The 25,260-nt window shown below is 32.7% G+C and overlaps 1 protein-coding gene across 2 annotated transcripts in view; it reads left to right on the top strand.

The window, feature by feature from the left end:
* The first annotated feature begins 7,284 nt into the window (after positions 1 to 7,284).
* Positions 7,285 to 25,260, top strand: part of LOC143225435 (monocarboxylate transporter 12-like) — an 84,762-nt gene continuing 66,786 nt past the window's right edge. Inside the window, exon 1 of one of the 2 annotated variants that reach the window (XM_076454860.1) lies at positions 7,285 to 7,480. In XM_076454860.1, the coding sequence (XP_076310975.1) occupies positions 7,410 to 7,480 (71 nt within the window). In that variant the 5' untranslated portion in view covers positions 7,285 to 7,409. The remainder of the gene's footprint in view (positions 7,481 to 25,260) is intronic. The other variant, XM_076454858.1, reaches the window with a different exon arrangement.

The following is a 25,260-nucleotide window of genomic DNA, read 5'->3' on the forward strand; positions in this document are numbered from 1 at the left end:
TCTGGTGAAATCTCTGACAAAAATGTTTTATAAGTTTCGTTTGAATTTCGCGCAAAGCTACACGAGGGCTATCTGCTCTTGTTTTATAAGCCATAAAATCACGACATGCACAGCACATTGTTTTGCCTATCATCCATTCACCTTCTTGAAATATTCCATTAGACTCGAACGTATGCTACGAAGAAAAAGATATGATGGTAACAAAATGAAAAGATAAGGTCTCTCTTTTTCAAATAAGCTACAAAAGCTTTTCTGCACTATCTGCCGTTGCTTTTCAAGCAGTAATACTCGGCCTTGACTACAGTGACTGCCGTCATGTTCATCAACGTGCAGGACAACAATCATCAGTGAAACAACAGCCAACAGGATGCTTGTTAGACTAAAGAATTTGATCCAGAACGTTACATCAGATGAAGTTAGAAATGTTGGTATGTTCTCACATTCCACACAATACACAATTACAACTGATCAACGTGATGTGATAGTCCAATATGTGCTTAGTGGGAAAGTACATGGAAGGATGTCAGCTCTTGTCCCATCCCTTTATCACAGAGGTCGTGGAAAATGACTGTGTGATCTAATAGAAAGCGTATTTGGAGATTACAGCACTGGTAACAACAACTATGTTTCAAACAGCACAGATGGAGCTCCAGCTTGCCATGGACAGTACAGTGACTTTCAGGCAAAGCTTTTATGCAAGTGTATTCAGTTAGTTGTGGAAGACTTGACAAAGGTATGTGTTGCAGTAATATCGTTATTCAGTATGTTTCAAAATGCCATGAATTTCTTCAAACGTTCCCCGAAATGAATGAATATCTGTAAAAATCAAATTGATGGGAAGTTAGGTGAAGACACAATGAAGTGATATAAGAAGATAGGTGGAACACGTTTGTCAGGGAAATTCAAAGCATTATGAGCTGTGTTCAGGATAGAGAGCTGTTTTCTAAAATCTGATTAAGTGTTTGGTCATACTGCAGCATTCACAGTCACATAATACTGCCATGAACACAGAGGCTAGAGGTATGCTGGAAGGCTTTCTGAACACAGAGGCTAGAGGTATGCTGGAAGGCTTTCTGAGAGATGAAACAATTTTGACTTTTTACACATTCATGTCTTATTTTCCATCATATCACACCTCTATCATAATTATCATTATACTTTCAAATAACTAAACGTAATTGAGTTCACGCTTGAAGACAAATACAAAAGTGTACAGTTCAACTGAGTACACTGAGGAATGATATGTAAAGTACTGTCAATAGAGAGGGCAAATTAGTGAGACAAATAAGTGAAATTTTGTACAATATTGATTATTCAGATATGTTAGATTTGGGGAACGTGGCAAAATTAAGGTATCAGCTGAATAGCCTGTTCAAAGGATGAGAAAACGTAAAGCTAAGTATGAATATCTGCAGAAGCTGATACATTGTTGTCACCTTATAACATGTTGCAATAAACATCAGCATCACTTAGAAAATGTAAAAAAGTGTTTCATTGTAACTTAAACTGTTTCAGGGATGTTAGAGTGTTACTCAAAATAGAAAAAATAATGTCCTGATTTTTCATACTAGAAATATGATAACACCAGTACTTCTTTAAAACATGTTAATTGTTTTATTTCATTTTAAGTCCTAATAAATTTTGAATCACAAGTTACAAATTATGTTTCAGTTCCTCCTTGTTAGGTAACCAAATGATCATGATGATCCTCCAGAAAAAATAGGTCCTTCATAGGTTCAGTGGCAATCCTGTGGGCTTATAATTCTAAAAAAATTGTTTTGATACCAGTAGTGGGTACAGAACAGATAGCCCATTGTGTTGCTTTATACTTAACAACAACTGAAGGGAATATAAGAAATGTGACTAGGCTTACAGGAGACGTGGAACAACACTAGTAACTGGCAATGCCAAAATCGATTGTATTTTAAAAAAAAGCATCATCAAGTGACTGACATCAAATGAAATTCAGAATTTCAACAACCAGTACATTAGTAAAGTTCAAATATTTCAATAAACCAAACGTCATTTGTTTGAAATACGTAGCTGGCTAAAGAGAATTAGAATGATGTAATGGCCCTATTCTCCTATGTATATTCATAGGAGAAAAGACAGTAAGTATATCTGATATCTTATTGGACATGCATTTGATAGTCGAGCTGATATTAATATATTTTAAAAATAAATCACTACAATACTACATCTTGCTTTTAAAATTTTACACTTATGACTTTAGATTGTTCTGATTTTATCTATTATAACTTAACTTACTTATACCTCTTGAACACTGTAATTGGCATCAGAAACATCTTTGCTTACATGTGGCTGGAGGAAGAAGAAAGATGTTCAATAATTTTATTTTTTAAACTTCCACCAGAGATGGATACTTTGTATTTTTAATATTTCACCTTAATTAACACTTCATATTAGTATATTAACTGCACCTGTTTTAATATTACAATAATTCATTTTTGAATAATTAACTATAGAATCAAGAATTTTTAGCTGACCTAAAATTTTTAACTGGTAACAAGTTTACCAAATCTAGAAGTCAGATCCCATAAAGATTTTAATTATGAGCCTTGGTTTAATGTTCTAGATATTGATCCTTTCATTTAATTATAATAATACTCTAAAAGTGACACAACTAGAAAGAATCCCCCACCAAAAAAAGCAATTGGAGTCCACTATATTTATTTCCCTATAATTGCATTTATGATTCTGGTTGACATGAGCCCTCTTTGGGCTTGGGCCACCCTTGTAGTTGTGAGAAATACAAAGGCATACTTATGCCACTGTACCATGCCTACCTTCAGACATATTCCAGTATCAAGGAAGCACAAAGACATTATGTCTATCTTCCTACATTCTCCAGTTTTAAGGAATCACATTGACACCCTGCCTATCCTCAGACATTCACCATCTTTGTTAAAGATGACCAACGAAGGTCAAAACATTGTTCTGTACTTTATTATAATTGAACTTTTAATACCCATACCAGATATCCTGAGAAGGCATTTTCCCAGTTCAAGAAATCACATTGACAATGTGCTTATTGTTAGACATTTCCAATGTCAAAATATGATATTAGCATTCTACCTGTTCTTTTAATTTTATCAATTATTTTATTGTCAGTCACAGTTGAATTTCATGCTGAATTTTTTAGAAAGTTTAAAAATAAATTTATTAAGTTCTTCACTTTTATAATATATTCAATGTTTCACAACTAAGTCTGGGAGAGAATGTCATCTGATGCTCCTTACCATTGTAACAGTTTTGGAGGAGAGTGTTACTAAATGTTGCTCACCGGATAGAAATGAAGGTGTTTGAGTGAGTAAATAAACAGTGAGTGCAATTTCTTAATTATGTGAAAAATAATTTAAACTTTATCTCATCTGCTTATACGCAATAAACCCATTTATTGCAAGAGTATCTTTGTAGGTTATCTTGTTCTTACCTTTGTCACACTGCCAGAGCTTATTTTAATTTGAAATTATAAACTCTTTAGATTTATATTCAGCATTTTTGTAAATACAACCTAAAATCCTGTTTGACCTACCACTTATAACAACACACTACTTGAATGGCTTAAGAGACCGATCAACCAGAATGCAGATTCTAATTTTAAATTTAATTTGGCACATATAATGTTGGTAGGTCATTCACATGAACTCACTTTTAACTTTGTATAATGTATTATGCTGTTGCGTGATGTGCTATATCACACACACACAAAACACAATCAAGAATGTGTTTTTACAAAAATTGAGGATGTGCATGTGTATATAAATAATAAATGAGCCATACATTAGAATAAACTGTAAAATGTGAGGAGACAACTTAGTATATGTTTTAATGCATATATGAATGCCTTAAGTTTACAAAGTATTTTATAAACCACAATATAAAACAGTTAATGGACAACATGAGGCTTGTTGGTATGTTAACAAAGCCCATTGAAGCTGTATCATCCACTTACAAAACCAACAAAAAATTCAAATCCAGCTATAAACATTTAAACATTTTGGGTAACTTGTACTTAAATGTTCACCAACCATAATCCTGTCTGTCTTATTTATATCATGTACTAATATTAAATCTGTTATAGTTTTCTCTCTTATAGGTTCCATTATCAGATGCTAATATTAAATTTATTATAGTTTTCTCTCTTATAGATTCCATTATCAGTGTATAAAAGTATTCTCATAAATTTTTAAAACCCTATCCACTCACAGTCAGACTCAAAATTTTCTCAATTAATACCACTGAAACTAAAATCTCCCATAATAACAACATCTGTTTCAGCTGTCATTCTGATCTCATTACACAGTTTCTCATTAACTTCCATATTCTGACCTGCTAGTCTGTAATAAATCCCAATATTTACTAACACAAACCCAAACTGACTCACCCTTATTGCTATTATCTTTAATCTGACACAATTCATTCCTCACATATAAAGCTACTTTTCACCCTGTTTTTTCAACACTCTATTCCTAGTAAATAATCTGTAGTGATACTTAAAAAAAATTCTTTCATCAAAATTGTTCAACTCCAAGTTTCAGTAATATCAAAATCTTCAGTTTCCACAACTGCTTTGAACTCATCAGTTTTATTTCTAATACTCTTAGCATTATAATAGTAACAATTAGTTATAGATTTTTAAATACATTTATTATGTTTTACTCATTTTGTACGTTTTTCTGTCATATATATTTCCTATTTTACTGACATCATAGCTCTCACCTCTGTCTATCCCTAGTTTAAATCTACTACTACAGCTGAGTTAATAGCTCTTGCTAACATGTTAGCCTCTGTCTTGTTTAAATGTAAGACATCCATTCAAAAAAAAAAACTTTCCAACAAATTCAACCAACCTATTTGCTCATCCCTTCTTAGTGACATAAGCCTTGCATTCAATTCTAGTGTCCTACTGAGTATCTTGTCCCCACAATTTATTCTTGGCAATATCCCTGACAGAATCAAGCTATGACCACTTTCCCTAGATGCCTTTAAACAATCAACTTGTAAAAGTGAAATTTATTGTCTTTTTGAGGCATAAGCATAATATAACAAGCTCCAAAAATGGAATCAACACCTCTGATACGTCTTCTGTTCTGTTCACAACAGCATATCTCTTTCATGGTATCCATCATGCATGAGTGAGCACATAGAATGATGTGCAGATATGTGAACAAGGCATGTCGAGGCTGGTGTTCTGATCTTTACAGCACCATTTTCAAAACTTCTGCCATCCCCATCCACCTTTATTAAATATGGTTTCTTGCATACACACACCCTTCCTTTTTTTTTAGATGAATGAAAGAGTGAGATAAGTAACAAGTTTTATTACATTGATAGACATTAAAATGCTAAATTTTGTAGCAATTACTTATTATTTTCATTAATATAAACAAATTAAAATGATTCATTTGTGCCATCCTGTACAACATTAGGTACTCTGTCAGACGTTGTTGATAGCATCGTACTTGATTTTATGTTAATGAATGACATTACTTATCCCAACAGTTTACTTATTACTCTTGTCTTAGTTAAACAGGGATTCTTACGAGAAGGTGTTGTCCTATATTTTCTTGAGACAGCGCTTAAAACACCTGTTTAACTAGCTTCAATGGTTGGTGTGTCTTCGTTATCCACAAAACATGCTGGATCATATTTCTTAGTAAGGAAATATCAATATATAAATAATAATAAAATACTTTTCAGAACTTCCATCCAGACACTAATACAAGGTATGCAGCAGAGCTGTATTGACTGCTTGAATTGGATATTAAGTGGACATAACGATTGTGGCTCCACCTGTGGATCAGCAGTAACTCTAAAGGCTTATAATTTTAAAAATTGAGTTTCAATATTCATATTATGCACAGCACAGACTGCTCATTGTGTAACTTTGTGCTAAATAAAAAACAAACATTCTTCAAAACTAAATTTCTGACATGACTTTGCTATAGATAATTCCATAGTAGGAGCTATTGAAGAGTAGCTGTTAGTTCAAAAGTAAAAGTGTTATGAATTTTCTTTAAAAATATTGTAGTTTTTACTTTTCTTAATATTTTATGAGGTATAATATGGCTTTATACTAAATATGTAATAACACTTTTTGTTTCATAATTGGTTTTGCCCAGTATATATATATATATATATATTAGTTACGAATTTTTAGTTGGAGAACAGTATTCAAATGAAATTGAAACAGTAGTGTAATTGGGTATTTTTTGCACCAGAAGCAAGTTTGACAAACTGCCTTCCTCACATACTATATGTAATCACAAAGTAAAAATAATCCTGTTTATAATATAATAATAATATGTAATAAATGTTTCCAAAATCATATTATCTGATTTAGTCCTTAAGTACCTGTTAATAGCTGGAGATCTGTATCCATTTTAGGGCTGTTTTCTGAATAGTTGCCCCCCACAGCCCTTCCTAGTTATGCTACTGTTTGGGAAATTGTCGTGTTGTCTCCTTAATATATTTTCACCAAATAGATAGAATTATATTTTCAGATGGAAAGCAATCTGTTTTGAATAATTTTGCTGGTTCAGCTATGAGACTGAAGAAGAACTTGAAGTACTAATAAATGAGACTGCAGAGTTAGGGAAAAGGTATCAGAGATCACTACATTGAATTACAACTTGATTTACCAGAATAGTGCTGAGAAACAAGTGAAGCATTTGTTTTGTTGCTTTGATAAAAAGTGTTGAGGAAAAATCTGATACCTTTCAAGGTGTAATAAGATATACCTAGTATTGTTTTATAGGTATATGTACAGATATTTGAAGATGATATGGTGTAATAAAAAAATACCTCGTAAAATTTGTAGAAGCTAGAGAAATGTGCCCATTTATTCATAAATCAGTAAACATGTTTTTCTGTCACATCATAGGTTGTGAAGGAACACAAGTATGTTGCTGTCAATTCTTACTTTCTGTACCAGCAGTACAGTTTGTAAACAGAAAGATTGTTTGAATTAAAACAGGTTTAACAGGCTCAAATATTGCTTCACTTACTTTCTCTGTATATGATGCCATCTTGTTTTTTTTTGGTTTTTTTTTTATATACAGTATATCTCCATATTCTCAATGTCAAGATTTTAAAACTTGTTTTAACTTCTTAAATAATTAGGAAAACTGCCAGTACGATTATTAATACTGCTGCACACAGGGTGATACAAAATATGTGCACCATTATGACTTTCCTTACTGCTCTTACAGCTCTCTCAACTGTTGATGTCATTATACAGTGTTGCTTCTTTTGTTCAGGCTGTAGCTCATGCTTGTGATATTGTGGTTGTGTAGCTGTTATGATTCTCTGCTTCTAATCTCACAGGCTATTTGGACATGTGACAAGTACTAGCTTATGGAGGTATCCCAAAAAGAAAAATTCTAATGTTGCAAAATCAGCAAGTGTGGATGCTACTAACTCTAACTGATGATACCATACCCATCTTATGTAAAAGGTAACACCTAATTATTTATTGCCTAATGTCCATTATTGATTGTGTTCAGTCATAATGATATAAGTTATATGGCTTTAGAATTCAAAGTATGCTTATTTGGCTAATTTCCTCTTTCCACAGAACCTAACAAACTTGCCTCATTGGGCTTGCTAAGAGAGGGCCTCTCACTGTTTCACTTATTACTGTTGTTTTTGTTTTGAATTAAGCATGAAGCGAAACAGTGGATTATCTGTGCTCTCCCAACCACAGGTATTGAAACCCGTTTTTAGCATTTTAACTCTGCAGACATAATGCTGTGCCACTGGGGGTCCATTTATTACTGGAAAGCCCTAAAGTGGATTTACAAGTGGTACCAAAATCAGGTTTACAAACTTTGATGAGTAGAGAACCAAAACTCATGTGAGACAACAGAATCTCCTCTCCAGATTGCCTAAAATTAAATACTGTTGGCAGCTTCTGTTGGCTCAATCCACTATCAACAAAGAAAAGCATCCCTTCCATGTGAACATGCAAAGTTAACACCATTCCAGCTACTTACTGAAATAAAAAAAAAAGTTACTAAAACACAGGTATGGATTATAAAAAGCAAAATACAGTCTGACACCCTGTCTTATAACCAGTACCACAATGAAATTCAAACCCTGATTTAATGTATCTACATACCTGAAACACGACTAATAAAAATTACACAACAATTTTTTTGAGAAGTTTTGCTTCCTGAAAAGTTTTTGATGATTGTGACAGGTGCCTGGTGGGTATGCACAAATATAGTTTTGGTTTTGCTTCATCATGTAGGAACTCTGAGAAATAGACAGTTAACTGTTCACTGGCAATAACGTACTTAATTGCGTTTATGTTTCTAATACGATATTAAGTTCAACATAATTAAGTGTTTTGCTCCTGATATTTGTTTGTATTTAATGACTGGTGCATCATGTTGCAGTGTTCAACAGTAGTCAGCAAACATTGACGGATTCCAGTTGCTCTGATATCATTTTTCTATTGTAGTAAAACTGAAGATTTCGATGAAATGGTACGTGATGGGCAAATATGGATGTGATTTTCGTGATCAACAGCCAAAATTCTACAAGGAACACCCAACAGTGTTCAAGAAGCAAAAACTTTGTTGTGCAGTGTTATCAAACTAATTTTTTGCTTCAATTAAGGCCTGGCATGGCCTAGCGCGTAAGGCGCGCGACTCGTAATCCGAGGGTCGCGGGTTCGCGCCCGCGTCGCGCTAAACATGCTCGCCCTACCAGCCGTGGGGGCGTTATAATGTGACGGTCAATCCCACTTTTCGTTGGTAAAAGAGTAGCCCAAGAGTTGGCGGTGGGTGGTGATGACTAGCTGCCATCCCTCTAGTCTTACACTGCTAAATTAGGGACGGCTCGGTGCAGTGGGTTAATAACCTACTCACTTAAATACCTGTTGAAGGATCCGCAAGCGATTGCGGCCCCATGTTCCTTGATGGAATCTAATGGTGATAACTAACTAACTAAGTTATACATATATACGTTAATTCTTCCCTGCGCTATTATGTATGGATACCATAAGTACTATCTTGTTTGCACGGTTTTAGGAGGATTAATATTAGTCATCCTTACATTTATTCCATTTTTGTAAACATTCTTTTTTTTTGTTTGGTTTATTAAATGCAGTTTCAGTAGACTTAGGAAGGTTACGTTTACAACCAAGTTCTAAATGCAATTATGTTCCAACTGTATTATTTATTGTTTATTGGCTTTTAAGCCCTGTTTCACCCTGTACTTACATTTTTTAACACTTCAGTTATGATTTCTTTTAATTATTACTAATTCATGATACATATAAAAGCGGATACTCTCTTTTAAACTATGTCATTTTAGTGGAACTGGTTGACACAATTGTTTTGGTTTCTTTGTTATTGTGCAGTGCAAAGAAGTAGAAAAAAAAAACAAGAAATTCAAAGCGATATTTACAGACATTCACAGAACTTGTGACTCAGTAATTACATAGATATTGTTATAAAAGGAAACACTGTACAGTATTCTCAGGACGTCTGGTGTGGGTATTTGCACTTTAATTAAAATAAAATACAGAACAACGTTTCGACCTTCTTAGGTCATCTTCAGGTTAACAAAGAGAGAGTTTGCACGTTGTACTGTACTTTATTTTAATTAAAGTACTAATAATACTCATGCCAGCCGTCTTGAGAATACATTTTTACTTCAAGTGGGTTTCTCGTCATCGCGGACTGTATGGTATTGTAAGGTTTTAATGACCAATTGAGGATATATTAAAAAAAAAACACATCAACAACATTTCAGTGAACAATATGAACCATCACAACTGCCTGCCTAAGTTCTTCACTCAGTGTATAATGTCAAGTGTTATTACTTCTTACTATTGTCTCCAACAGACTAATGAATATATATTCTAATTTCTAATAATACTAAATTTGTTCATCAAAGTGTGAAGTATTTTAAACTTTTTATGAAGGATATAAGATATTTAAAATATCATTTTGATGAGAAATCCAAGCCATCTCTGCACAGAGATTAAAACAAAATCTCCGATAATTGAAGTACAGGTCTGGAAAGAAATTAGATTTTACGTCACAAAGTACGTTATGAACAGATCAACTTTATCTTTTTCACTAGAAAATTCAATAGAAAAATGTAAGTATTAACAAGATGTAGATGTCATATTCATCCTCACGAAATAAATTCATGTCGAATGTTTGTAGATTGATAAAAGTAGGTTTTATAGCATGTTGTCTTGCAGGAGATAAGACAGAACACTGTGGGGTTTATGAATAGCATGGTCTATCTTTTCTAAGTAGTAAAAGTGTTTTACCATACTCGGAAATGATTGAGTGAACAAATGATTCTCTGTAACTCTACCGTACGTTTATAAATTACGACATGATTAAAGTAATGTGAACAATAACTGATGTTATTGTTTATAAGTTTCTGCATGTTTCTTTTTAAACTGAAGTGAACAATATATGATATTTATGTTTTTAATTTACGGCATGTTTCTAATTAAACTCAAGTGAACAATACCTGATGTTTATAAGTTACGGTATGCTTCTTTTCAAACTCAAGTGAACAACAACTGACGTTCTCTTTTTAAAATATGTTCTACTTTAGTTACATAATTATGTGCTAACTTTAAGACTCCAACGAACAGAAATGATTCCACACGAAAGGCTATAATCATGGAGCAGAGAACTGAACATGATTGTCTGTTTGACTAGAAAGACAGTGAATGTGAACTTGGAGACTTTAATTCTATTTGAAAGCAGGAATACATAAGATAACATGGTAAGAGGCCCAATCACAAGCAGTGTTGCCCATTAAGAAACGTTTTACCCAATTGTGAAGAAGTATTTTATCCTTGTTTATCTAATAACTAAACAAATTAATATTGGTTGACAGTTTCATATTATTGATCTGTATCTTAGTTAACGAATTACAAACAGTACTTCTCAGTCATCTTGTGAATTTACTTTTCATTTCATGAGACCATAGCATGCTCTTCAGAAAATTTGGATGGAGAGCTCAATATCCTTAACTCGTCTTCTTTGAAAGAGTGAGAAATAAACCTTCTTTGATAAATTCATCTGAAAAATTGATTAGATTCTGTAGGAACAGGAATAAAATCGATCAGGGGGGAAAGCTAAAGAGCATCAAACTCTTTTTAGAAAGAAATAATTGGAAATCTGCAGAGTTAAATTTAAATAAAAAGATGAATTGCCACATTTTAGAATTAAGGAGTCCAGAGGTGTACGTGTACATCTATGAATTAGAATAAAGGAGTCCAGAGGTGTACGTGTACATCTATGAATTAGAATTAAGGAGTCCAGAGGTGTACGTGTACATCTATGAATTAGAATTAAGGAGTTCAGAGGTGTACGTGTACATCTATGAATTAGAATTAAGGAGTCTAGAGGTGTACGTGTACATCTATGAATTAGAATTAAGGAGTCCAGAGGTGTACGTGTACATCTATGAATTAGAATTAAGGAGTCCAGAGGTGTACGTGTACATCTATGAATTAGAATTAAGGAGTCCAGAGGTGTACGTGTACAAACTACTAATAAGAATTAAGGAGTCCAGAGGTGTACGTGTACATCTATGAATTAGAATTAAGGAGTCCAGAGGTGTACGTGTACAAACTACTTCAAGGACTATTCTCTACATCTCCCTCATTTACGCTGCGTCTAAGGAGAGAGTTAACATGGCGTCCAAAACTATTACTAGTTGATTGGCAAGAGTCACATATCGAACAGTGATTAGCAGTCGAAACAGATTTTTAATTCATATTCAGTTAGATTTGTGATTTTATTCAACTCGTTTTTGATAACTTATGAGACATGAAGATATTATAACCGAGTGACACCAAAAGTACAACATATACTTATCAGGCTTTATTAACATTACTTAAAAATCTATTAAGACAGAAACTAGGCACACAAAGTGAATACATTTAATACAACATTGCTTAAGTAATACATGTCGATGTAATGCCTATATGAACCGTATATAAAACAACACTACGAGTAACTCCACACTTACTGTTTGAAAATGATAAATAGTGGATATCTTTTGTACGAGTTACTATAATGTCACTGTCTGAAAATAATCAATAGTGGATATTTGTGTATGTGTATCTCCACTGCCACTGTTTTTAAATTATCAGTAGTGGGTGTTTTTCTACAAGTATTTCCACTATTACTGTTTGAAAATGATCAATAGTCGATATTTTTTGTTTGAGTATCTCAGCTATCACTGTATGTAAACGATCAATAGTGGATATTTTTATGTGAGAATCTCCACTGCTACTGTTTGAAATTTATCAATACCAGATACTATTGCATGTGTAACTCCACTCTCACTGTTTATAAATGCTCAGTATTGTTTATTTTTGTATAAGTATATCCATTATGACTGTTTGAGAATAATCAATAGTGAATATTTATGTATGCAGATCTCCACTATCACTGAAAATAATCAGTACTGGATAAATTGTATATTTCTCCACTAATATAGTTGGAAAATAATAAGTAGTGGATATTTTTGTATGAGTTTTGTATCTCCACTGTTTGAGTAAGATAAATAATTTATATTTTTGAATAAGTGTATCTATTAGTATAAAAATGTTTGTGTAAGTATTATAAGTAGTAAATATTTTTATATCAGTATTTCAACTATCACTGTTTTTTTGTACAAGTATCTCCACTGTCGTTGGTTGTTTGAAAATGATCAGTTGTAGATCATTAGTAGATATTTTTTATATCAGAGGATCATTAGTATTTCAATCATCACTTTTTGAAAATAATCAATAGTGGATATTTTTCCATGTGAATATTCACTCCTGCTGTTTCTAAATTATCAGTAGTTTATATATGTTCAAATGAGTATTTCATTTATCACTGTTGTAAAATGATAAATAGTTTATATTTTTGTATGAGTTTCTTCTCTCTTAGTATAAAAATGATAGTAAATATTTTTATACTAGTATCTCAACTATCACTGTTTGTAACTAATCAGTATTGGATATTCTAGAATGAGTATTTCCACTATCACTCTTTGATAATAATTAATAGTATATATTTTTGCATGTGAATTTCCACTACTGATGTTTGTAGATGTTGAGTAGTTAATATTTTTTATATGAGTATCTCCACTATTACTGTTTGAAGGTGATCACTATATGGATATTTTTTTATGGGTATCTCCATTATTACTGTTTGAGAATGATCAGTTGTGGATATTTTGGTATGAGTATCTTAAGAATCACTGTTGGAAAGTAATCAATAATTTATATTTTTATATGAGTGACTCCACTGTTATAATTTTAAAATGATCAATAGTGGATAATTTTTATGAGTATTTACACTATTACTGTCTGCTGTGGAGATTTGTGTGTGAGCATCTCCACTATTATTGTTTGAAATGATCAATAATGGATATTTTTGTATGAGTTACTCCAATATCACTATTTGAAAATAATCAATAATAGATATTTGTGTATGTGCATCTGCACAACCACTCCTTTTAAATTGCCAGTGATGGGTGTTTTTGTACAAGTATCTCTGCTATCACTGTTTGAAAATGTTCAATAGTAAACATTTTTATATGAGTAACACTACTATCATTGTTTGGAAGTGATCAGTAGTAAATATTTTTCCATGTGAATTATCACTATTGGTGGTTTTAAATGATCAGTAGTGCATATATTTTTGAATGAGTATCTCCACTATTAGTACTAGAAAATCATAAGTAGTGGATATTTTTGTATCAGTATCTCAAGTGTCACTGTTTATAAATGATCAATAGTAGATATTATTGAATGAGTATCATCACTATTACTATTTGAAAATAATCAGTAGTATATATTTTTTTCCCATGAATTTCCACTATTGCTGTTTCTAAAGGATCAATATTTGATATTTTTGTATCATTACTTCCACTATTACTGTTTCAAATGGGTTCAGTAATGCATATTTTTGTATGAGAATTTCGACCATTACTGTTTGAAAATGACCAGTGTAGGATATTTTTGGATTTGAACTTTCACTACCACTGTTTGTAAACGATCAGTAGTATATTTTTTGTATGAGTTTCCTAACTCTCACTGTTTTTAAACAATGAATATAGAATATTTTTGTTTGAGCATCTCCACTATTACTTTTTAAAAATAATTTGTAGTGGATATTTTTGTATGAATATCTCCACAATCACTGTTTTAAAATGATCAATATGGATACTTCATGTGCATCTTCTCAACCACTGTTTTTAAATGATCAGTAGTGGATATTTTTTTGTATTCTTATCTCCACCATCACTGTTCATAATTATGAATATTGGACATTTTATATGTGTATCTACACTATCACTGTTTGAAATTAATAATCAATTATATTTTTTTATAAGTATATCCACTATCACTGTTTGATAATGATCAGTAGTGGATATATTTGTATGAGTACCTCAACTATAACTGTTTGAAAATGATCTATGGTTTATATTTTTGTATGAGTATCTCCTCAATACTCTTTTGAAAATGACCAATAGTGGATATATCTGTATGTGTATCTCCACTATTGCTGTTCAATAATAATCAATAGCACTATGTAACACAAATTTTGTTCTTGGATAGTATGTGTTATTTCTTAATTGCTTATGTTGCAAAAGTACAGAAAATGGCCATTAATCCCTTCAAATTTTGCTTTTGTGACCTCGATAATGAAATTTAGAAATTAACCTATTTTCTATGTAAAATTGGGGAAATTTGCCCAGTTTCATTTGCAGAAGGTCTGAATAAAACAACATATGCATCAAGATTTATATGTATTTATTCTAAAGTTATACAAAAATGAACAAAAATTTTTAGAAGTGAGTACTTTTTCAAGATTTGCGACTATAATGTAATTCACTTTCACGTATCAGCCCCCAAATATAGTCTCCCATTGTGTTTTCCTTGTATGCCCCTTTTTAACAGCATTTAAAGTCCAGTATATCTTGATGGAAGCACTTGCCGTGCTCCTCTGAGTGTGCTCCCATGTTCTTCTTGAATTTATCAAGATGAGCATCAAGGATATGGACTTTCAGGGACATCCTGCAGCCCATTTTTCCGTAGTTCTCACCAGAGCCTCAACCAGTTCCACATAATTTTCGGCCTTGTGATTGACAAAGAAGCCCCAAACCACTGCGACAAAGCTACCCTAAGCTTTTTTTCCCTTCCTACTGAGCTTCTTGGGGAATTCTGTGCACTCCAGGATCTTCTTTATTTGTGGTCCAATGAAGACACCAGCTTTGACCTTTGTCTTAGACAGCTTAGGGAAGAAGTCTCAAAGGTACTTGCAGGCTGCAGACTCCTTATCAAGAGCTGTGACAAATTATTTCATAAGACCCAATTTTATGTGCAATGGCAGGAACAACGCCTTCTGGAGGTCCACTAGTGGGTCACACTTGACATTGTGCCTCCCTACAGAGAACTCAGTCCGTTATGGCTGGTGCTTCCCGTTGTAGTGCACTGTGGTGCCCCTGCTGTCCCATAGGCAAAGATAGCAGGGAAACTTGGTAAAGCTTCATTGGAGACCCATCAAGAATGCCACCATTTGGAAATTTCCAATAACTTCCCAGCTATACTGATCATATTTCAAGACTTCTAGCAAGGTCTTGATGCTGTTGTATTCCTCTTTGAGGTGCACCAAATGAGCCAGGGGAAGAGACGCATACTTATCCCCATTACGGAGTAGCACAGCTTTGATGCTTCTGGATGAGTTATAATTATCAATGAAGAGGCACCACTCGTTCGGATTACAGGCAATTCCAATTGCCTCACACAGACCGGATACATTGTGACAGAAGCAGAATCCATCTTGACGAGTGAAGTTCTACAACATTCTTGTAAGTTCTACATCATTCGAGGAATTTCTTGAAAATTCTTGTAATTACGTTTGAGAAAATTCTCTATCAGCTACTCAGCACTGAATCTACCTGGAATGTCCTAAAAAATGGATAAATTTGAAAATTTCATTACCCAGGTCACAAAGCAAAATTTGAGGAGAAAAATAGGTCTTTTCCATTTACTTCAGGCATAAGCAATTGGGAAATAACACTTTCTGCTCAGAAACAAGAAAGTGTAAAAGTTTTGTTATATAGTGTAGTGGATATTATTGTATGAGTTACTCCACAAGCAATGTTTGAAAATAATCAGTAGCCTAAATTTTTTGCATGCGTATCTCTACTGTTACTGTTTTTAAACGATCAGTAGTGGAAATTTTTATATCTGAATTTCCACTACCACTGTTTCAAAATGATCAGTAGTGGATATTTTTGTATGAGTATCTCATATATCACTGTTGGAAAAGGATCAGTAGTTGATATATTTTAGGAGTATCTCCAGTATCACTGTTTGAAGATAATCAACAGTGGATATTTTTGCATGTGAATTTTCACTACTGCTCTTTCTAAATGGTCAGTAGTTGATATTTTTGTTTCAGTATGTCCATTATTACTGTTTGAAAGTGCTCAATAATGGGTATTGTTGTATGAGAAACTCCACTGTTACTGGTTGAAAACAATCAATATAAGATATTTTTGCATGTGAATTTTCAATACCACTGTTTGTAAATGATCACTAGAGTATACAAGTATTTCCACTCTTACTATTTGAAAATGATCAATAGTGTATATATTTGTATATCTCTAGTATTATTGTTTGAAAATGATCATTAGTTGATAATTTTTATGAATGTCTCGACTAGTAAGGTTTGAAAATAATCAGTAGTGGATATTTTTGTAAGACTATCTCAACTATAACTGTTTGAAAATGATCAGTAGTGGATATTTTTATGTGAATTTCTACTACCACTGTTTGAAAATGATCACTATATGGTTATTTTTGTATACGTATTTCCACTATCATTGTTTGAAAATGATCAATAGCAGATATTTTTGTATTTAGTCTCTCCACTGTCAATGTTTGAAAATGATCAGTAGTTGATATTTTTTGTATGAGTATTTCCACTATTACTGTTTGAAAGTGATCACTATATGGATATTTTTGTATGGGTATGTCTACTATTACTGTTTGAGAATGATCAGTGGTGGATATTTTTGTATGAGTTTCTCAACTATCACTGTTTATATACAATAAATAGTGGATATTTTTGTATAGGTATCTCCTCTATTACTCCTTGATAGTGATCAGGAGTGGACATTTTAGAAGGTAGTATCTCCACTGCCATTATTTGTAAATGATCAGTAGTGGGTATTTTTCTATGTGTATCTCCACTGCCATTATTTGTAAATGATCAGTAGTGGGTAATTTTCTATGTGTATCTCCACTACCTGTGTTTAAGAATTCTCATTAGTGGGTATTTCTCATGAGTATCTCCACCAAAACTGCTTGAAAATTATGAATAGTGGATATTTTAGATTTATATTTGCATTACCACTATTTGTAAATGATCAATAATGGATAGTTTTGTATGAGTATCTCAACTATCACTGTTTATAAAAGATCAATATTGTATATATTTTTACGAGTATTTCACTATTAATCTTTGAAAATAATCAATAGTGGATATTTTCACATGTGAATATCCACTACTGCTGTTTGTGAATGATCAGTAATTGATATTTTTGTATACGTTTCTCCACTACCACTGTGATCATTAGTGTGTATTTCGAGTATATTTGTTCGAAATTGATTACTAGTTTATATTTTGGTATGAATACCCTCACTATTATAGTTTGAAAAGGATTATTATTAGGTATTTTTGTATGAGTATCTTCACTCTTACTGTTTGAATATGATAATAGTTTATATTTTTGTTGAAGTATATCCAAAATAACTTTCTGAAATGAAAATAAACAGTAGTGGATGTTTCTCGATGTGAATTTTCACTACTGCTGTTTCCAAATGATCAGTAGTGCATATATTTCTGAATGAGTATCTCATCTGTCATTGTTTGAAAATGATCAATAGTTTATATTTTTGTATGTGTATCTCCACTATTAGTATCACAGAATTATAAGTAGTGGATATTTTTGTATCAGTATCTCAAGTATCACTGTTTACAAACAATCAGTAGTGGATATTCTTGAATGATTCTCTCCACTATTATTGTGTGAAAATCATCAATAGTGGATATTTGTCCATGTGAATTTCCACTATTGATCTTTGTAAATGGTCAGTAGTTGATATTTTTGTATGAATATCTGCACTAATACTGTTTGAAAGTGATCACTATATAAATATTTTTGTATGAGTATGTGCATTGTTTCTGTTTGAGAATGATTAGTAGCAGATATTATTGTATGAGTTTCTCAACTATCACTGTTTTTAAACAATCAGTAGTGGATATTTTTGTAGGAGTATTTCCACTATCACTGTTTGAAATTAATCAGTAGAGGATATTTTTGCATGTGAATCTTTGGAACCTCTGTTTCTAAACGATCAATAGTGGATATTTTTGTATAAGTATTTCCACTATCTCTGTTTGTAAATGATCAATCAGTAGTGGGTAATTTTTTATGAGTATCTTAACTATCACTGTTTATAAATGAAGAATAGTGGATATTTTTGAATGAGGATCTTCACTATTACTCTTTGATGATTATCAGTATCAGTAGTGGGTATTTTTGTAGAAGTATCTCCACTATCACAGTTTAAGAATTATCAACAGTGGGTATTTTAGTATGAGTATCTCCACCATCGCTGTTGCAAATTATGAATTATGGATATTTTTTATGTTTATCTCCACTACCACTCTTTGGAAATGATCAATAGTGGATATTTTTATGAGTATCTGCTCTATCACTGTTTGAAAATGATCAGTAGTGTGTATTTTTGAATGTAAATTTCCACTACTGATGTCTCTAAATGATGAGTAGCTGATATTTTTCATATGAGTATCTGCAATATTACTGTTTGAAGGTGATCACTATATGAATATTTTTGTATGGGTATATCCACTATTACTGTTTGAGAATCATCAGTCGTGGATATTTGGTATGAGTATCTCAAGAATCACTGTTGGAAAGTAATAAATAATTTATATTTTTATATGAGTGTCTCCACTGTTATAACTTGAAAATGATCAATAGTGGATGATTTTTGTGAGTATCTCCACGATCACTGTTTCAAAATGATCAGTTGTTAAAATTTTAGTGTGTAGTATCTCCACTGTCACTCCATGTAAATGATGAGTAGCAGGTATTTTTCTATTAGTATCTCCAGTACCACTGTTTAAGAATTATCATTAGTGAAATTTTTATGAGTATCTTCACCACCACTGTTTGAAAATTATGAATATTGGATATTTTGTATATGTATCTCAACTACCATTATTTGTAAATGATCAGTAGTAGGTACTTTTGTACGAGTATCTCAGTTATCACTGTTTGCAAATGATCAATAATGGATATTTTTGTATCAGTATCTCCACTATTAATCTTTGAGTAGTGGATATGTTTGCATGTGAATTTACACTAATGCTGTTTGTAAATCACCAGTAATGGATATTTTTCTATGAGTACCACCACTACCACTTTTTATAAATGATCAGTAATGTGTATCTTTGTACAAGTATCTTCATTATCACTGTTTGAAAATGAACAATAGTGTATATATTTATATATTTCTGGTATTATTGTTTGAAAATGATCAGTAGTTGATAATTTGTATGAATATCTCGATTAGTAGTATTTGAAAATGATCAATAGTGGATATTTTTGTATGTGAATTTCTACTACCACTGTGTGAAAATGATCAGTAATGGTTATTTTTGTATCCGTATATCAACCATAATTGTTTGAAAATGATCAATAGCATATATTGTTGTGTGTAGTATCTCCGCTGTCAATTTTTGAAAATGTTCAGTAGTTGATATTTTTGTATTATTACCTCCACTATCACAGTTTGAAAATGATTAATTGCGATATTTTTGTCTGTTTACCTGAATTATTACTGTTTGAAATAATCAGTACTGGTTATGTTTATACAAGTACCACCACTCTCGTTATTCGTTTGAAAATTATCAGTTGGGGTTATTTTCGTATGAGTATCTCCTTTATTAGTATTAAAAATTATAAGTCCTACATATTTTTGTATCAGTATCTCCACTATCACTGTTTGAAATTAATCAGTAGAGGATATTTTTGCATGTGAATCTTTGGAACCTCTGTTTCTAAACGATCAATAGTGGGTATTTTTGTATAAGTATTTCCACTATCACTGTTTGTAAATGATCAATCAATAGTGGGTAATTTTTTATGAGTATCTTAACTATCACTGTTTATAAATGATGAATAGTGGATATTTTTGTATGAGGATCTTCACTATTACTTTTTGATAATTATCAGTAGTGGGTATTTTAGTATGAGTATCTCCACCATCGCTGTTGAAAATTATGAATTATGGATATTTTTTATGTATATCTCTACTACCACTCCTTGGAAATGATCAATAGTGGATATTTTTATGAGTATCTGCTCTATCACTGTTTGAAAATGATCAGTAGTGTGTATTTTTGAATGTGTATCTCCACTATCAGTGTTTGTAAATATGAAACCCAAACTATCATTCGATTTGCCACTTTTCACTGTGTTATTTTCGTTTTGGTGAATTAAATGCAGCATTAATTAACTTAGTCATGAGCAAATCAGCATAACAAGCCTAGGAGTTCTGGTGTTTGTTTGCTCTCAGATTAATATATATAGTAAAATTTGGGAGACATAATGTAATGATCCACTGGTTGTGGTCACTGAGAGTTAGCGGTAAATAGTTTCTTTTTCAATGTAGTTTTGAAGCAGATTTTACATTTTTGACTATCAGTCAAATTGTGAACAAGAGAACTTTTTACCACTACAAAACAAACTATTTTTATAAGTTATTTTTTGTTGCTGGTGAAATGATTCTAAAACCAAAATGTGATAGAACTAAAATATGAAAATTTGCCGATTTATTCTAAAAGTACATAATGATCAGGATGAAGGAGAACATTTTATATATTTAATTTTGTAGAAAACTAAAAATATACACATATTATATATGTAACTTATGTGTGTGTGTTTCGTTATTGCAAAGCCACATCGACCTCTCTACTGTGTCCACCCAGGAGAATCGAAGTCCTAATTTTAGTGTTGTAATCCGAGGACTTACTCTACCCCACAGGGGGCTTCGTAAACAGAAGCAAAATACAGCAGTTTTGCTCTCTTCTTTTGATTTTTTTATTTCAGCAACAAAACATCAGTTTGTTTGATTTTTCGGCGGTTTTCTGAGTTAAATGAAACATTTCTCACGTAAATACTGACACTACGCCCCTTCCTCCTGAACTCGTGTGTGTGACTGTCGGTTAGAAATTTGAATATTCTAATGCTGTACAATCTGATTAACCTGAAGATGACCTAAGAAGGTCAAAACATTGTTCTGTACTTTATTTTAATTAAAGTGTTAATACTCATACCAGCTGTCTTTAGAAACAACATGTCGTTATCTGAGGGTCGCGGGTTCGTTGCGCCAAACATGCTCGCCCGTTCAGCCGTGGGGGCGTTATAATGTGACGGTCAATCCCACTATTCGTTGGTAAAAGGGTAGTCCAAGAGTTGGCGGTGGGTGGTGATGACTAGCTGCCTTCCCTCTAGTCCAGGGGTTCTTAACCAGGGGTGCGAGGATGCCCATGAATAATTAAAGCAAATCTATATTTTTACATAAGAGTATGCTTTATATTTCTCCTAAGAAGAAACATTTTTGCTTCAGCAGTGTTCCGAGATAAAGTTAAACCTAAACCTGATTTCCTAATGAAGTGGTAAAGTTGCATCAGATTCCAATACAGGGTAAACAAACGGGTATGTCATTTGGATAGACGAGGAAGGGACGCGTACAGGACACGTGCGCAACACGGAGAGAGAGGGAGGTTATCATCACGTCTCAGTCCACACCACCCATCCGTGCCATCAACTGGAAGCTGGAAGCATACCCTGCATTAGCGAAGAAAGCTCTTGAAGTGCTGGTACCATTTGCAACTACTTACTTGTGTGAACAAGGATTTTCTTGTCTACTTCACATCCAAACAAAATGCAGAAATCGGCTGAATTCTGAACATGACATGCGAGTGGCACTCAGTACAAAGACGCCAAGATTTGATGCCATCATAGAGAAAAAACAGCAGCAACGAAGTCACTAAGTTTACTGTGCATTACAGGCTAAATAAAAACATCATTAACAAAATTGAAATTAATTTTTCATTATGTACCCTGAATTTTTGTCTTGAAAAAAGGTATGCTGTATGTATGAAGATTTAAAAAAATTTTTGATTACATCAACTTTGTATTTTTAGCTTTTTTTATATTTAAGTTTCCAGGGGGTGCGAGAAATGATTACTGATTTGAAAGGGGTGCAAACACTAAAAAAGGTTAAGAACCACTGCTCTAGTCTTACACTGCTAAATTAGGGACGGCTAGCACAGATAGCCCTAGGGTAGCTTTGTGCGAAATTCAAAAAACAAAACAGAAACAATCTGGTACATATTCGCCACCAAATAAACTATATTTACGCCTGCTGAATTAATAGATAAACGTAAATCTGTGAACGTGCTTCAAATATTCATATTCACATGAAGAAAGAGCAAACGAAATTTTAAGCTACATTTAGTCAAGGAACTATGATCTGAAATCAGGGTGTTAACAAATCTAAAATGTTGTATAGAATTTTCATTTATTATGGAAGGTGCCAGAGAAACTTAGAATTGGAAGTTTGTGTTTGATTGAAAATTATTAAAGACTTTCGAATAATTATGTGGAATTTTACGGACGTACTTTTAAATGATAAATTAACGTGTCAGTAAGTTATATGTACTAGTTTCTAAACGTTAAATGTAGGTGTTGTTGTATGTACGTCATTTTAAACGTTAAATGAAAACGTTTTAATTTGTAAGCATTTTAAAAAAATAATTGTTTAAGCTATCTGTAAATGTTTTTGAAATTATATGGTCGTTTGTACACATTTTAACTTGCATGTACACGTTTTTAAGAGTTGTATGGATGTTTCGAAAAAAAGATATGTTCGTGTATACATTGGTAAAAGAGTAGCTGAAGGGTTGGCGGTGAGTTGTACTGACTGTTTTTCCCTCTAGTCTTTTACTGCGAAGTTAAGGACGGCTAGCGCAGTTAGTCGTCATATATCTTTGCGCGAAATTCAAACCAAAACTGTTATTTTTTGTTTTCTTTTTAATTTCAAGCAAGGCTACACGAGGGCCAGCTACGCTAGCCGTTCCTAATTTAGCAGTGTAAGTCTAGAGGGAGGGCAGCTAGTCATCACCACCCACCGCCAACTCTTGGACTACTTTTTCACCAACGAATAATGGGATTTACTGTACATTAGAACGCCTCCACGGCTGAAAGGGCGAGCATGTTTGGTGTGGCAAGGATTCGAGCCCGTGACCCTCAGATTATGAGTCTAGCGCCCTCACCACCTGATGGTAGCGGGCCTCGAACTGGCTGATTTTAAATGTTCCGGGTCCTCTTACATGGTTTAGTCAGTTCTGTGGTAAGTAGTACGGGCGTATCATGTTCATAGTTTCATTTCTAAATAAGAATCCAAGTTTTATTAAGTTAACGGTCTAGATAGCTATCAGTAAACGTGAGTTGGTTTTTTGTTCACCTTCGACCTGAAGTATTATAACATTATTCTTCTTATGAATTTCTTTTTCTCTGTAATTTTTACGGCTATGAAATTAAATCACTTTAAATTAACCTGATTGTAAGGTTTAGTAACTGCTCGTGCTTTGATCGTCCTGATAAAGTGTCAATGTTTTTAGTTTTCTCAGAACAGCACGTGCACGTGTGGTAAATAACGTACCCAACGTGGGCTGAACAAGAGAAAAGCTCCAAGTTCAGTTTCGGTCATGTAACAGTTTTTTTTGTGTTTTTTTTCATATATGCTTTAGAATTTTTTAGGTTATTAATTAATACATCTGTAAAACTTTCTCTATTTAAAAAAAAAATCTTACGTGGGTTTTTGTTAAAGATAGTATCTATTCCCAGAGTAAAGTTAAAGATCACGAGGGACATTTTTCCAGCTAGTACCTTACAAGATGGTTTGTTCGTGTACAGTTTAGTTATGAAATAGTCTAGTTTCACCTTGTTTAGCTAGTTTGTTCATGAACACTGGAGATCTGAAAGAAACTGATTTCACCTTGTTTAGCTAGTTTGTTCATGAACACTGGAGATCTGAAAGAAACTGGTTTCACCTTGTTTAGCTAGTTTGTTCATGAACACTAGAGATCTGAAAGAAACTGGTTTCACCTTGTTTAGCGTTTATTTCACCTAGCGTAAATTTTCTTTAACTGACGAATTTGCAGTTCAATAATTAGAGTGATTTCGTATTCTTGTAATAAATATTCACGTTTATTGATACTTTGTAAACATGGATCCGGGTAGAAATTAGTACAATATTAACCTATGAACACTGGAAACTGTTCCATTATACTATTATCTTAAATTAAAAATCAGCAATGGAAAAAAAAAGAAAACAGAAACAAATGTTGAGAAAAGATTTATCCCACGACAAAGAGGCTACGAATAGTTAAGTTATTATTGTTAATATCCCAGACACACTTGGTGATGTGTTGTTTCCAAGTGACATTAGTGGAAGAAGATCAGAGTATTACAACAACAAAAAAGTCTGTTTTACGAGACCTCACATTGTTGTTCTGAACGTTATGCAACAATATAGAGAACTAGAAGTGTTGTTTGATTTTCCCAATAGTTTAACTGAGTCGTTTCATTTTTTTTCATCCCTTCATGAGGACTGAACCGGGTGAAAAAAATGGAATATTTTGATAAATACAGATTAATATTCCAATATAAAATCTCCTCGTTTTAGATCGAAAGGTTAAAATCTTTTCAAAACAGCATTGCAAAAAACATGTGGCAAAAAATACAAATTTGACAGTTTATTTATTTCGGAAAGAAGAAAAAACTGTTAGAAGCCTCCATGCAGGGAAAAAAACAATGGATTTAATCGAAATAATGTTCAATTGCGACAAAATGTATATAATTTCCTCTATCCTCAGAAGAAGTAAGGGAATGAAACACGAGTCTAGTTTCGTGTTTCTTCAGTCCTAACATATGAAACCTGAGTCTAGTTTCGTTTTTCCTTAGTTCTAACACGAAATAGAAATTTAAAGAAGTTACTTTAGCATCAACACAAAGTTTTGTGCTCAAAATTACCCTGATAAATGATTGTGTAAGAATTACATACCATTAGGTTCAGCTCAA

This window comes from Tachypleus tridentatus, chromosome 9, assembly GCF_004210375.1.
Source record: "Tachypleus tridentatus isolate NWPU-2018 chromosome 9, ASM421037v1, whole genome shotgun sequence".
NCBI lineage: Eukaryota > Metazoa > Arthropoda > Merostomata > Xiphosura > Limulidae > Tachypleus > Tachypleus tridentatus.